General features: G+C 54.8%; 1 protein-coding gene across 4 annotated transcripts; it reads right to left on the reverse strand.

The window, feature by feature from the left end:
- Positions 1 to 60: 60 nt before the first annotated feature.
- On the reverse strand, positions 61 to 14,124 carry ERN2 (endoplasmic reticulum to nucleus signaling 2). 4 transcript variants are annotated; one of them, XM_058680742.1, is made up of 22 exons: positions 13,947 to 14,124; positions 12,239 to 12,344; positions 11,851 to 11,884; positions 11,521 to 11,593; positions 10,556 to 10,628; positions 10,300 to 10,407; positions 9,809 to 9,910; positions 7,882 to 8,146; positions 6,681 to 6,759; positions 6,441 to 6,588; positions 6,215 to 6,336; positions 5,392 to 5,547; positions 5,012 to 5,162; positions 3,157 to 3,241; positions 2,827 to 3,016; positions 2,647 to 2,749; positions 2,362 to 2,558; positions 1,445 to 1,592; positions 1,208 to 1,335; positions 556 to 679; positions 402 to 469; positions 61 to 307 (listed from the first exon to the last, which is right to left on the reverse strand). In XM_058680742.1, the coding sequence occupies exons 1-22, from the start codon at positions 14,037 to 14,039 to the stop codon at positions 95 to 97; spliced, it is 2,766 nt and encodes a 921-aa protein (XP_058536725.1). In that variant the 5' UTR covers positions 14,040 to 14,124; the 3' UTR covers positions 61 to 94. The 4 variants fall into 4 exon arrangements, with proteins under 4 accessions (XP_058536725.1, XP_058536726.1, XP_058536728.1 ...); XM_058680743.1 differs by lacking the exons at positions 11,851 to 11,884; positions 13,947 to 14,124; XM_058680745.1 differs by lacking the exons at positions 11,521 to 11,593; positions 13,947 to 14,124 and having other exon boundaries at positions 12,239 to 12,336.
- Positions 14,125 to 14,602: the final 478 nt, after the last annotated feature.

Consider the following 14,602-nt stretch of genomic DNA (forward strand, 5'->3'; position numbering starts at 1 on the left):
CTGCCAGCCTTTTTGGACACTGGGGCCGGCATCCGCCACAGGCTCAACTCCTGGGCCCAAAGGCACAGAGGCTGCTTCTGTCCTCTCGCTGGCGTCAGCTCCCGGCAGCTCCTGGGCATGGCTCCCCGGCCTCTGAGGCTGGTGGGTAATAGGGCAAGAAAAGGCTTTGGGAAGCACAGCTGCTCATGGCCTGGTGCGTGTGCAGCAGCAGCCGGGGGAAGCGGCTTGTGAAGTATTGCACGAAGCTGTCAGGGACCTGGCCCAGCGTCTGCTGCACCTCTGCGGGGAGCTCCCTGTAGTGGTGTTTCTGGGGTTGGGAAGAACAGAGAGTCCTGGCTCAGCCATGGCCTGGCCTCCCTGACACCCAGGGCTTTCCCCAACCCACAGGCCCTAGAACACACCTTGTTCCTCATAGCACGGAGTAGGTCTCGCACGGACGTCCCCTTATACGACCGGAATCGCCTAAGATCTGCGGGCCAGAAAATCCCAAGCACAGGTGTTCCCATGGGGCTCCCCTCACTGCCCCTCCCTTGCCCCAGCTGCACCCCTCCCTACCTGTCTGCAGTGGCACTGAGATGTGCCCATGCCAGTTGTGCCGGACTACCGCGCAGCCGCCTGCCTCCAGTGCCGCCACCAACGGTCCCTGCTCAGACTCCTTCTCCAGCCAGTCGCTGACGTCCTAGGACCCCCCCCAGAACTCCTAAGCCTCGTGAGGACCACCAGAGAGGGGCCACGAGGGAGGCTGAGTGGCATGTGTGAGTGAGGCAGTGAAAGCTTCCTTGGTTTGCGATGGTACGGATCCTGGCCTCTCGGAAGGGGGCAGCCCCTCTGGGCCAGGGACCACCAACCTCTGCTGTTCCCATGCTGTGCATGAGCGGACTGGAGGCTCAAAGGCACAAAGTGTGGTGCTCAAAGTCACAAGTGGAAAGGACAGCGTGAGCCTGGGCATAGCACACAGGACACAATCGGGCAGAAACGAGGGCTTGATTTCCAGCCAAGAGGCAGGCAGCGAGGGCTGGGAAAGCAGGTCAATGAGTGGACCACAGGGGCCAAGGTGGTTAGGGTTAGGTTAGGACTCGGGATTGGAGACCCAGCTCCCTTCCAAGGAGTGAATAGGGTACCACACCTGCCAACATGCTTCCCCCTTCTCAGGACCCCCCCAACTTGGGACTTTAAAGGAGGGGTCTTTCCCAGGGTTGCCTCTAACCTGGAAGAACTGGAGCTGCTTGGCTGTGCTCCAGAAGAAGGGGTGGGCCAGCACATGTGAGGCAGAGGGGCGCGCCTGGGGTCGCGGGTTCAGCATGGCTTCCACCAGGTCCCGGGCAACAACCTTGTCTAATGGGTAGGGAGGTGGGGGACAGAAAGAAAGGGATGGTTTCAGGCCTGCCCAACTCGGGCCCTTCCTCCTCCCTCCCGCTTTCTGCCAGGCCCAGGTCTCTCTCACCATGGGCCTCTTCCTCCAGGTGAACTAGAGATGGTGCCCCTGCAAGAATGTTGGCTTGGCGATACAGGCTCTCCCCGAAGGGGTGGCTGCCGCCGGAAAGCACGTAGTAGAACACACAGCCTGCAGAGAAGATGTCCACGGCGCTGGTCTGGGGGCCAGGAGACGGGCGTACATGAGGAGGAATCTCGGCTCCCAGGAATTCAGCCTCAGTTCTCCCAGGGGCCTATACAGCAGCCATACAGGGTGGGTGCTGATCGGAACTGAGGAAGTTCGCTGGACAGCATCTCCGTGGCTCTGCAGCCCCTCAAGGCCCCTTGTGGTTTCCATCCCATACCTCTGCCCCTGCTGGGCTTAGCAACCTCAGTCCTGCAGAGACATAGGCAGCCAGCTATGCATGTGGCAGTGGACAACAGTGAGGACAGTGGTGGCCGTACACAGGCCCTGTCCTTGGGGGCAAGTGGTCCTTAGCCCCAGGGGACTCTGCCAGGGCAACAGAGCTGATTTTCCATGATATGGCATCTCCCCAGCACAAACGACCAGTACAGGCTCATAACTCCCCCTGGCGGCCACCATGTGCAGATGTCTTCAATGCTAATAGTAGGGTTAGCTTGGATCAGCAGCCTTCTTCCATGCCGGTCGCGTCAGTGTGCAGCCACACATTGTATTTTAAAAATCTGAGATCCCAGACTGGAGAAGTCAGACGCTGCTGTGGGCTGATATTCCTCCAAACCTTTAACACCAGTGGCTCTTGGCCACAGCTCTATGTTACAATCAACTGGTCCCCTCTCCCAGGCCAATTAACCAGACCCACTCAGCAGGACCTGGGCATCCTTTTTTGGGGGGTGGGGTGGGGGGAAGGATGGGGACAGGAAAGCAAGAAGGGGCTCCTGCAGCCTGGGGCAGGTGGGAGGACTCACTGGGCTGCCTGGGGGTTGCTTCAGGAGTTCGGGCGCCATCCAACCTTCCGTGCCAGGGACCCCCGAGCGAAGGCTGAAGCTACGGCGGCCTGCAGGCAACTTCTTGCAGAGGCCAAAATCTGAGAGGACGACCCTGCCTTGACCCTGGCTGTCAGGCCCAGCAATGAGGATGTTACCTGGCTTGAGGTCCCGGTGCACTATGGAAGAAAAGAGATACAGAGAGACAGCTGACTGCCAGGGGAGGAAGGAGGGAGGTTGGGAAGACGGCAGGGACATGGCAGGTACCTATGTGCAAGGCATGAAGGTGAGACAGGCCGGACATCAGCTGCTGCAGCACCATCTTCGGCCCCAGCCCCCAGCGCTCCATGTCATCAGAGCTCTTCACATACTGAGGAGCAAAGCATTGCCACTCACCATTCAGTCCACAGCTTCCCTCCGGGCCACCCACCCCACTGCTCCACTCACCTCCTGCAAGGAAGCCCTGCAGAGCTCCAGGGCGATGTAATGGAACTGGGGTCCCCGCTCGGTGCAGAAGTAGCGGAGTACATTGGGGTGCCGGTCGGACTCCTGCAGCAGCTGCACCTCCCGCTGCACCAGGCTGAAGCATTCGCGGAGAAGCCGCTTGACAGCCACCGCCCGTCCCTCAAACTGTCCCCTGGGCGGAAAGAGCAGTTCAGGGAAAGGGTTAGCCACAGGTGCGCCAGAGACCCGTCTCTGCCCACACCTCCTCTGGCGGCGGCTTTGAAGGTGTGGCCTCCTCCCGGGGGCCGCCCATTCCTGGCTGCTGCCACTCACCGGAACACGAAAGTGCCCCCGGCCCCGCGGCCCAGCACGTCTCTGGGGTCAAAGGAAATCTTCCCCACTACGGTGAGCTGCTCAGCTAGAGAGGAAGTAGGCGCAGGATCAGGAGCTCGTGCGCGCTGCCCGCAGCCACTCTTGCACACACTTGCACACACTGCGCCTGGTACCTGGCATCCTCACCTTTCTCTGGCCTTCCCCATCCGCACTCGGCCTGGGTGCCAGAGGGCTCGGTGCTGCCACTTACCTTGGTACGTACTTGGGGAATTCCGTACACACTGTGCTTCCCTGTCTGTAAAACAGGGCCCAGCGTTCTTGGCCCCACCCTGCGTCACTGTGAAGGTATAGAGTATGGGCAGCCTGCGGAAGGACGTCCCACTGTGACTCAGGTGTGGCCGAGCAGGCTGTGCCCTGCTCAGCTCCACAGGCACCATGCACTAAGTTCATGGCTCATGGACGTCAGAGAAAGGTTTGGGGGCAGGGCCTGTGAAACCACTGTGTGACATGCCTACATCCTGTACTGGAGTGCTTGATTCAAGTCCCAGCTACTCTGCTTCCCATCCACCCTCCTGCTGATGCCCCTAAAAGGCAGCAGATGGCGGCTCATGCAAGGACTTGGGTTTCTGCTGCCCATGTGCCACATCTGAGACCCAGCTAGAGCCCCTGGAGTCTGGCTTTGGCCAGAAGTGAAACAGCGGATGGAAGATGTTTTTCCCTCCGTTTATCTCTGTGTTTCAAATAAAGAAAGAAATCTTAAGAGGAAAACAAAACACAGGATGCCTGGGAAGGGGGTAGGTGTTTGCAAGGTTCAGATACAAGTCTGCCTGGGAGCACCTGTATTAGAGTCGCAGCCCCAGTTCTGAGCCCAGTTCCCTCTAATGTGCATGCTGGGAGTGCTGGGTGAGGACTCAGTAGGCAGGTCCCTGCCACCCACAAGGATGGAGTTCCCAGTCCTAGCTTCAACCTGGCTCAACCACAGCCATTGTGGGATTTCGGGGAGTGAGCCATCATCAGACATAAGATTTCTGTTTCTGTCTCTCCTGTCACTCTGCCTTTCGAATCATAAATATATATTTTAAAAAACCCAAATTCTTCAAGAGGGGGAAAGGTTTCCATGTGTGCCTAGTCACTTGCTGTCATCATTTCCAGCTAAGATCTGTTTATTATTTTTACTGGAAAGGGAGATCTACAGAGAGAAGGAGATATAGAGAGGAAGAACTTCTGTCTACTGGTTTACTTCCCAAATGGCCGTGACCAGAGCTAAGCTGATCCAGAGCCAGGAGCCAGGAGCCAGGAGCCTCTTCTGGGTCTCCCATGCAGGTGCAGGGTCCCAAGGCTTTGGGCATCCTCCACTGCCTTCCCAGGCCACAAACAAGAAGTTAGATGGAAAGTGGCACAGCTGGAATGTGAACTGGTGCCCACATGGCCTGGCGCATGCAAGGTAAGGATTTTAGCCAGAGCCGTCGTGCCAGGCCCAAGATAGTGTTTTAAAACAAATATGAGTAACGTGATGACTGTGACCCCTCACAGTGAGTGAGGGGATAGGGAGAGCGCTGCCAGTCTCCCATTTGAAAGATGTGAAAACTGATGCTCAGAGTCAAGCAGCTTGTGGAAGCTGACCAAGTGGAGCTACAGCTGCACATATTCTGCCTATATCCACCATCCTTGAGAATAATAACAGCGGTGAAATGATTATAGCGGACACCTGCTGGGTATGCAGAACACACTGTCTGAAGTGCTCTACTTATTTAGGCTTAACCATCCTCTATGGGAACTAATAGCAAACGCACTTTGAATCTGCCCCTGCCTTCTTGTCTCTGTCCCCGGCTCTGCCCTTGTCTCCTTTACTCACCTTCGGGATCACCACATGGCTGGGTTTGCTCTGTGGGGCTTTGAAAAAGTCTCTTCTGGCCCTGCAGGGTGGCCTGGGCTTCCTGTGAATTGGGAGAAGAGCCTGGGACCGCCAGGGACGTCTCCTGCTGCTTCTCCATCAGCTGCTGTTGCTGCTACCACACAAGGACTCCATGAGAGCTCAGCCTTGCTCCAGGCTGCGACATTATAGTCTCTGTGCCTCTAATGGCTCACAAGACAGTGGTAGGGGCTTGGGAGGGAGGCAGGGAACACGTTTGGAGCTGGTTGAAAGGAGACAGTGGCTGGGTGGCTTAGGAGAGAGAAGTGGAGCTGTCTTGGGTAGCACCTCAGGTGGCTCTGAGGTCCAGGGGAGGGGCTCACCTGCCTCATCAAGAGGAGGATCCAGCCCCCCAGCAGGACTGCGGCGAGGCTGGCTGCCAGCAGGTCTTGAGGGCCCAGCCCTGGAGTAGAGGCTGGAGTGCCCTCTTCTCGATGCAGTTCAAGGTTCCAGGGTTCCTCTCGGCTCAGGCTCAGTAGCTGGGGATAGGGAGTGAGGCAGGAGTGCTCTCTCCTGGAACTCCTAACCCGTTCTTACCACCCAGTCCAGGGCCAGCCTTAGTGGAAGGGGCTGTGAAGGGGTGGGAGTTGCAGGGGAGGACTTGGCACTCTCCGTGGTCCTGAACTATCATGGCACCCATAGGAGTGGTTTCCTTAATTTCGCAGAGAAGCAGCATCGCCTAAGGTAGCTTTGAAACACAGGCACCCACCCTGAGAGGTTCCAAACTTAGCGGGTCTGGAGTGGGCTCCCAAGCCATTCAGATGAGCAAACTGGATTTGAGAGCAATTGTTCCAGGTCCTGGCTGCTCCTCCTTACTGAACTATTAGCTGCTCTGGTCCAACTCTCCCAGAAGAGCATGCATTTAAAAAATTTTTTTCCCTGTTGTTACCGTCTCACCTAATGAACATTTAACAATTTTTCCACCAAGAAGGAATAAAAAAACCTGACCCATGTTTCATTAGGTGGTCAATATCTTTTTTTGGATACTTCTAACACATCTGGCAGTAATAAAAACAACAAAAATGTTTTCGCTTCTGGGGAATGAACCCAAGCCCAAATGTTATTCCTAGCAGTTGGAGGAAGTTCCAAGAACTGCATACCCACCTGCTAAGCGCCCTCCGAACCTTGTACCCCTTAAGTACTTACCTCCAGGAACAGGGCTGGAGCATGGGTGCTCTCTGGGGGCCTTGTTTCTGCAGACCCACTCCCTGAAGTGGCCTGGACCCTCAACATGGTGGTGTGCAGGACCGGGGGTGGCTCGTGGTGACCTAAAGGGCATGGCCAAAGTCAGGGGTGGGGAAGTGTGTGACCCCAGCCTTTCAGCGGTAGCCCTGGCCCCCCACATCTTTTATCTTCATTAGGGGAATCTTACCAATGAGCAGCCACTGGCTGGGGAGAGCCACGCTGCCTGAAGGGTATCTGACAGCCGTGCTGGGCGAGCCTTCTCGCTCCCCTAAAACTTGGACTGTCACCTCCTCGGTGGTGGGGCCATTTGTGGGGGCCAAGCTCAATCCACGAGGCTGTGGCAGAAGATGGAGAGCCATGAGTGAGGTGGGGATTCTTCCTTTACCCCATCCCCTCTTGGTAGCCCACTCAGTGACCCCCTGCTCACCACAAGGGCCACCCCAGCGTGAACCAGTGCTTTGGATACATAGAAGCCAGCGTCATCCTTTCCCACATACAGTGTCATCCTAATGGGAAGAAGAGAGAGGAGAGAAAGATGAGAGATGACAGAGGGTAGTTGCAGTTCCTATGTGCTCTGTGTGATCGGCCTTGGCCAAGTCACCTGCTTTAGCCATGGAGACAATAGCCAGTGTGACACAAACATAGGCTTGGAATAGGTATTTGAAGAATATGCCCTCTTGTTTTCTTGTTTGGAACTGGGGCTGCGTGCAAAAAATTTAGGCTTGCATTCTGGGGCATGAGACCTCATAGAGTAGCGATGAACGACTCAGGTCTGACACCCTGAGGCCAAACACTCCACCCACTGTGCAGAGGCCAGCAGGGCCGTCCTTGGCACCAGCTGACTGCAGGGCCTCATGGAATATTGACAAGAACCAATGGCAATTGTCTAAGATTTGGGGTGGTTTGTAATGCAACAAAACAGGCACAAACTATTGTTACCATTTTTAAATCTCCATCCAGCCCACACCTCATCTTCTGCTCAGATCTATGCATCAGCTTTGATATATATATGTATCTCCCTGGATGCCACATTTTCTTGCTCATCCTTTTAGCTTAGCTACCACATCCTCTGCGAAGCTTTCCACGCTGCCCCCTGCCCTGGATACCCTTCCGAAAATTCCCATGGCATTGTAACCTTCTCTTATGTCAGTCTTGATCATATTACATCCTATTTGGTCCTTAGCATGTCTGCAATCCCACATTAGGCTTGGAGATTCCTACAAGTAGAAATGAGGACTGTATGATTTATGCTGTATCTTTAAAACCCGGCATGTAGAAGTGCTTCACTAATATCTGGAGGAATGAATTAAATGAGTAGGCAAACCCTGATTATTCAGTATGTTTTCCATCTTGGGAGACACTGAGGTGTCAGGTGCTATGAGGAAAGCTGATATTTAAAGTGTCTAACAACCAACAAGTTATAGCACCTGCCACTCAGATCAGGCCAAGACCTGGCATTATCCTCCCTGGCCAGAGTTCACCCTACCAGTTGCTGAACAATGGGGTTATCCAGGGGCCCCTGGGACACCCAGTTCAGCCAGATCTGTGTACAACACGAAGTATCACACCTGACTGTTCCACTTTCAGAAGCCCTCCCTTCCCCCTAGGCCCCAGGTCTGGGCACCTACAGAAGCTGGGTGTCCAAGGCGGAAAATTGAGTGGCTGCATCCTGGGGGTCTGCGGCTGGCAGTCGGATGTGGCCCCAGCGGAGGGCGAGGAAGTGCAGGGTGTCCCGAGCCAGGGTGAGATGGGGTAGTTGCCGCAGGCCGTCCTGGTGCCAGGTGTACACGCCTGTTACAGGCACACCCAGGTCTTGCGTCCATAGCACTATGCCACTGCTAGGGTCTACCGTCAGCAACAGGCCCATCCCGCAGGATGCCAGGTGGCTCGTGTCTGCCAAGAAAGATACCCGAGGAGATGTGGTCGGTGAGTTCTCTAAGTCTTGGACTGGTTTGTAAGGCAACAATCATGATCTTAATGCGAAAGTGTCCATTGCCAGAGCTGTGTGCAGCCCAGACTTCTGCCAAGAGCTGTGTCTCACACCTGAATTTACCATCTCACTCATCACCTCCTTCTGCAGCCTCCCCCTTCTAGGCATCTGAGTATGACCCTAGAGTCCCCTGAGAATGGGGCATCGGGTGGGGTGGGGTGGGAGTCACTCAGGCGCATACAGGATAGGGGAGGGTACCTGAAAAATTATAGGGACAAGGGAAGGTCAGAGTTCACAGGGTTAGAGATCAGTCAAGGTTATCCAGAGGTGACTCAGGGTGGCCACTCATGCACTGACTGGCGACCACCAGAATGGGTCACTAAGAGTAGTAGTCTGGAAGTCAGCAGGTCACATGGGAGTGTGGAGGGAATGAGTCCAAGACTCCCAGGGTGCCACTTGTGATGTGGCAGGGTGGCCTACGTGGGGTCTCATACAGAACGACAGTCAGGGTTCAAGGGGTTACTGAGGGATGCCAGGGAGGTCACTCGAGCAGCTGGATTGGATAGGTATAGTGTCGAGGGAGTGGCCAAGGTTATCTTGAGGGGTTCCTTTGGATAAAAAGGTCATTTGAGGTCATCTGTTGGGGGTCCCTCGACAGGGCAGGATCAGTTAGGACACAGGGAGTTGCTCAGGGGTGTGTGTGTATGTGCGGCATGTTTGCTGTTTCGGGTCACTTGGGACTTGCAGAATTAGCAAGAGTTCCCTGGTTAAGGTGTTTACATTTCAGAAAACGTGGATCATATTCTTAAAATATAAATATTTATAAAAATTCTTATGATTTTTTTTTGGACCAATTTTGTTTACAAATCCAAATATAAATATTAATGATAAAAGTGATGTTTTCAGTTTTCTCCAGAATTGAATTATTAGGAAAATTATAGAATAAACTTTTTACATGTCATTTTACTATGTTCATAATTATTTTTGGCACATTATAATGAACAATATAGTTTTCTTTATGCCACTGAAAGTTAATTTGAGTGTTTGAGAATATGAAAAATGTGTCAGCATGAATTTGGATATTTTAGTTATATCTGTTGTCCATTAAAATAGATTCCTGTGATAAAGCAACATTATTATATTTTTTAATTCATGAAAAAGAAAAGATTTATTACTTTCCATTGGAATTCTGGAACTTGTTGTTATTAGAAACACTGACACTTGAGGGTGACCTAATTGGACCATATTTTATTTAACTGACAAATTATGTATATGGTAAATGCAAGCCATAAAGGAAAAACTTAACCAGCTGCAATGTAGAGTATTACTTTTCTGTTAATTATTTACATTTGTAAATAAATTTGAGAGGAATGATAAAAAAAAAAAAAAAAAAAAAAAAAGGTTGTCTAGGAGAGTTGGGATACTGAGGGATGGCCCAGGACAAATAGGGCACAGTCCAAGGATTGAGGGAGGTCATTCAGGGCCATGGGGGTTGTCATTTAGTGGGTGAGGAGGTCGGTGGGTCAGAATGTGAGGGGATTCTGTCACATATGCCATTTTCAGCATTGCCTGAGTTGGCAGCCCTTGAGCCAAGGTAGGGCCAACCAAGGGCAGGTAGCACTCACATTTCCCAGGTGAGCCATCCATGGGGGCTGCCGAGTAGCGGCGATAGGTGGTGTTCCAGCGCAGGGCCCGGGCCCGGGGGTCGTACATGGTGACTGTGTACTCTGGGGACCCCCCCAAAGACAAGGTCACCAGGAGGAAGGCCCGTGTGATGTGTCTGTCAGCCCCACTTGCACCCCAGGGATCATTCCTCCTATAAGGTTTCCCCAGCACTCAGTGCTTGGGAAACTGAACTCATTAACTGAACTCATTGGCGTGCTCACCAACCAGGTAAACATAGCAATGGGAGAGGCCGGGGCCATCTGGTCTACTACTGCATTTTCTTTCCCCCTTCCCCCAACAGTACTCAGTGGAATGTTTGTTGATGACTGATGGATCATCTGGCCTGGAATCCACTCAGGTAACAATTGGCAGCCAGGAAAGCACAAAAGGCAGGACTGCCTAGGGCTCATGGAGCAGCCTGTGGGTTGAGAGCCACTAGGGGCTGACTCACGTGTTCGGCCAATGTAGAGGTGGGGAGTAGAGGGACCGTCGGTGGTCAAGGTCAGCTGGGTCTCCCCTGACTCAGGATCCACCACAAACCAGGCATCCTGCTTCCGGCCTGTGCAAGCGGAACATGCACCAAATTTCAAGATGGCGCAGAAGAGAGCCTGCATCCTGGCATGCCTGCATCCAAGCTGCTCCCTCCCCATCAAAGCCCCTGTCCATGTGGCTGGACTGGGACCTCCACAGGTCGAAGAGGAGCTCACCTGTGTAGAAGACCCCATCGGAACTGCGGCAGGGGGAGGCATGCACCAGCTCTGGGATACTGAATGGAAGTTTCTAAGGAGAAGGACAAATTCTAGAAAGCTCAGAAACACACACACACAGTACTCACCAGGAGGAGCAGCCCTTCTCAAGTGAGTCCCTCTCCAGGACAGCCCTTAGGTGCTGTGATAACAGCGTTTCCAGGACGCCAGGCCTTGCACCCGAGCCATCAGCCTCCAGAGCCAGCACTCTTAACCAGTCCCCCACGTAGCCTTCAACAGGGATGACCAAAAAATCCCATGGCCAAGATGCCATGCATCCATGTGGTCCTGGTCTGATAACCTCTTCAAAAGCACACGGAGAAACTTCAAAACCCTCCGTGACCATGAAGACTCAACTGAGAGTCGTGCTAGCGACAAAGGGATGCCGCCCTTGTGTTGGCTGTGAAGGGAGGAGATCCCCCCTCCTCCCCTCTCTCTGCCTCGCTCGTGCCTGGGAGCTGGCTGTGTCGGGTGTCCTGCACTCCAGCTTCCCACTGGGTTTGAGGAAAGTGGCTGGCAGGCTGAGCTCAGGCCCCATGTGTGTTGGTTTGCCCTCGATGGAGTTCTCATAGACTGGCCGCATCTCTCCAGCAAAGCCTCCTGCCAGTTGGCACCCTCTGTGTAGCTCCCTCTGGTTCAGGTTATGATAACTGCTCCCGCCCCTTCCTCCCTGGCATAGGGATGCATGTGGTACCCCCACGGTTAGTGGCCACGAGATATTGCTCTATCCACTGCAGTGTCTAGCATGCTGTCTACACCTTGGTGTGCAACCCCTTTCATAAAACCACCTAGGTTCTGGCTTGGCACTGGCATTCCATGTCAGAGCGCCAGTTCAAGTCCCAGCTGCTCTGCTTCCGTTAGGTGCTTGGGAAGGTAGGATTTGCAGGTCCTACCCCTCTCTCCCCTGGATGCAACAGGACACACACCATTAATCCCTGTTGCTTCTGGGTTCCCAAGATGTACAAGCTGCCGTCAGCTGGGTCCGAGAGAAAGGCCGTTCTGTGGAACAGAGAGGAGCAGGGAGAGGTTAGGCTCAGGTTGCCTCCTCCTTCAGGAAGCCCTCCATTCTCTCCAGCTTCCCAGTCTGTCCTTGCAGTATCAACACCATGGAGTTGCTCAGCACACTGCATCAACCCTAGACCCCATCCTCTTCCTCCACTTCCAACATGAGCTCCGCCACAGTGGTTCCCCAACAACCACGGCGGCTGCCCCATCTCCCAGCCGCCCTCTCCCCAACAGGCCCTGGGTACACTTACTCTGTGACATACATTGGTCCTTGGATAATGGGATCTGCGGGAGGACAAGGACATGGGTCATCAATAGCCCCCTCCAGACCCTCGTTGAATAGTATAGTTCATACTCACTGGGTGTTGACTGGGTGCCCAATGCCAAGCCCGGCATTTGACACCAAGACAATATCCCCCAGAATTCCAAGAACTCCAGGAGGCAGGGTCATTATCCTTCACCCCATTTGACAGGTGAGGATACTGAGGCTCAGGGAGGTGAAGGCCACATGGCTGGGTCAACGTGAAGCCTCCTGCAGGCCCTGACTTGCGAGATTCTAGAGCCTATCTTTGTATCTCAAGTGATTCCTGTGCCAGCCCCCAGAGCAGGGGCGCAAGGGGGCAGGAGTTGCTCACTCACCATCCTTCAAGGTCCACATCAAGTCCCCAGTGTCTTTGTTGAGAGCGTGCAGGCTTCCATCCAAGGTGGCCACCAGTAGGAGGCTCTCCGGGCTCAGGGTGTGGGCCTGCAGTGGGTGGGAGGCAAAGGCAGCTCTTTGTGCCTGCTCCTTGATCAAGGCTGTGATTTTCCCTCCTCCAGAGGACTACATCACCTCCTAGGCCCTGGAGAGGGGACCCAGGGGCAGCTGAGGTTTGAGGGGTAGTGTCTAACTCTGACGGCCTTCCTTGTCCTTCTCTGGGTTCCTTCTGGTTTTCCAAGAAACCAGAAACCCTTTTCAGAGTCACTCCCTGACTCTGAGGGCCTCACTGTGAGATTACTGTACCCACTGCTCAGGTGTGCTAGAATGAGGCTGGCAGATTTAGCTAAAGTGGCCTAAAGCGGCGCAGACGTTGAACATGACAAATCGAGGACTTGCATCGCCATGTGTCTGATGGTCACTATGTCCCATTTGGGGTGACCCCTTTCGGTCTCCCCAGACTAGTCCAGCTGCCTTCAGTGCCAAGTTTCACTGGGTCCCCAAACCAAGGCTTTGAGGGTGGCTGTGGGAGCGAGGCCCAAAGCCACCTTGATGTCCGGGCCCTGCCAGGCTTCCTCGTCTGTTCCAGCCCCTCCCTGAGCAAACAGGGTGAGGCTGACCACACAGCAGGAACGCCAACATCCGGGTGCCCCAGCTGCACCCTGGCAAGGGCCACATCCTGCCTCCAGAGCTTCTCTCCTCCTAGATTTGGGGTGTGGTGGGAGTTAGCAGACTGCCTGCTAGTTTCCCTTTTCTGGGCTCTGGTTTTGTCACCTGCAACACGGCAGGAGAGGGAATAGAGACAAGGTCACCTACCCCCTGCCCCGCCTTGGGTTTGAGTGACCATCACGGTGTTTAAAACTTTGAACTAACGTGACATCTTAAACACGGGGAGACTCTGGTTTTCAAAAATCCGTATTTTAAATTTTCCTCCCGGGAACACTAGAATTGGCTGCACCTGGCTCACCATCCTTCCTTGGCAACCATGGGCTGGACCCGTGGGAGCTAGGGAGAGGGGTAGGGTGGCCACCCCTGCCTTGGTCCTCTTAGCTCTGTGGGGGCTCCATGCTGGTGGTGGTGGCAGGGGCTGGTAGGATGCCAGCCTTGCCTCCTTTGGTCTTCAAGCTGCGTGTCTCTGAGCTTGCTCTCTGATGCGCTACACAAAGGTGGACCATATGTCCACAGCGCCTCTGGCTCATTTATCCCAGAGCCTCTGGTCTTGGGATCTGGTCTGTCTGCTGGGGATGAGGGCCTGAGGCTGGCTCCAAAAGTGAGTGGGCAGGCTCAGGGCATCCCCCCCAACCCTTACAAGGATCATCTTTTCAAAGGAAGCCGAGTGCTCCAGGAGTTGTAAGCCAGGCCGCCCCCTCCCCAGCGCTGTGCACACACCCCTTCCTTTCCCTGCAGAAGAGGCCAGCCGCTCCGTCACTCACGCCCTTCCACGCTGGCAAGCCACCCTGGGTAAGCGATTGTGGGAGGCAACTGACGACTCCCCAAACCTGAAGAGCTTTCACTAGCTAGGGGCGCACTTGGGGACTATCTGTGGCCGAAGTTAGGGAGTTGTTTCCCTTCCCGCCCCCGACACCCGGAGCGCGCCCCAGGCCACCTGCCGACCCAATCTGCAGGCTCCGCATCCGTCTCTGCTCTCACCTGTGGCCCGAGCGTCCCTAGCATCGCCGCCACCCGGAGAAGGAGGAGCAGGAATGAAGGCCACGGCCCCGACCCCGGGACGGCGCTGTCCATTGCGCCGCGGGCAGCCTCGGGGCCGGCCAGGTCCCTCCGTGTACTCCTGGGGGCCAGCCCGGCCGCGGCCACCGCCGCCGCCTTCTCCGGCGGCCCTGGAGGAGACTCCGCCCCCGGCTGCTGGGCCGGTTGCAGACTCTAAGGCTCGGGTGCCACCTCTACCTGCCTCCGCCCTTCCCATCCCCACTCACTGTGGGCGGCGTCCCCACCTGCCTGTGGTCCCTTGGATCAGGGCTTCCGGTACGGAGAGCAAGCCCTGAGCTTGTCCAGCATAGAGATTTTTACCAACTGAGGCCATTTATGGAGAACATGCCATGTGCCAAACGATGTGCCAGTTTGCCACTAGCGTCTTCAACCTTCAGGGTTTGATAGATGGAACTGGAATCGGAGTTCACCTTCCGGTGACTGAGTGACAAGAATACAGCGGACTGGCCACTCCTCAGCGTGAAAGCAACGGTGGGGCGCAGTGTGTGTGCGCTGGGAAGACTGTCTCCCAGAAGAACCTTTCTTTCCTTGGCTCTCCACCTCTTCCTCGTCCCTCCCTCTTGCAAAGGCTGTCCACG

Source organism: Ochotona princeps, chromosome 24, assembly GCF_030435755.1.
Source record: "Ochotona princeps isolate mOchPri1 chromosome 24, mOchPri1.hap1, whole genome shotgun sequence".
Taxonomy (NCBI): Eukaryota; Metazoa; Chordata; class Mammalia; order Lagomorpha; family Ochotonidae; genus Ochotona; species Ochotona princeps.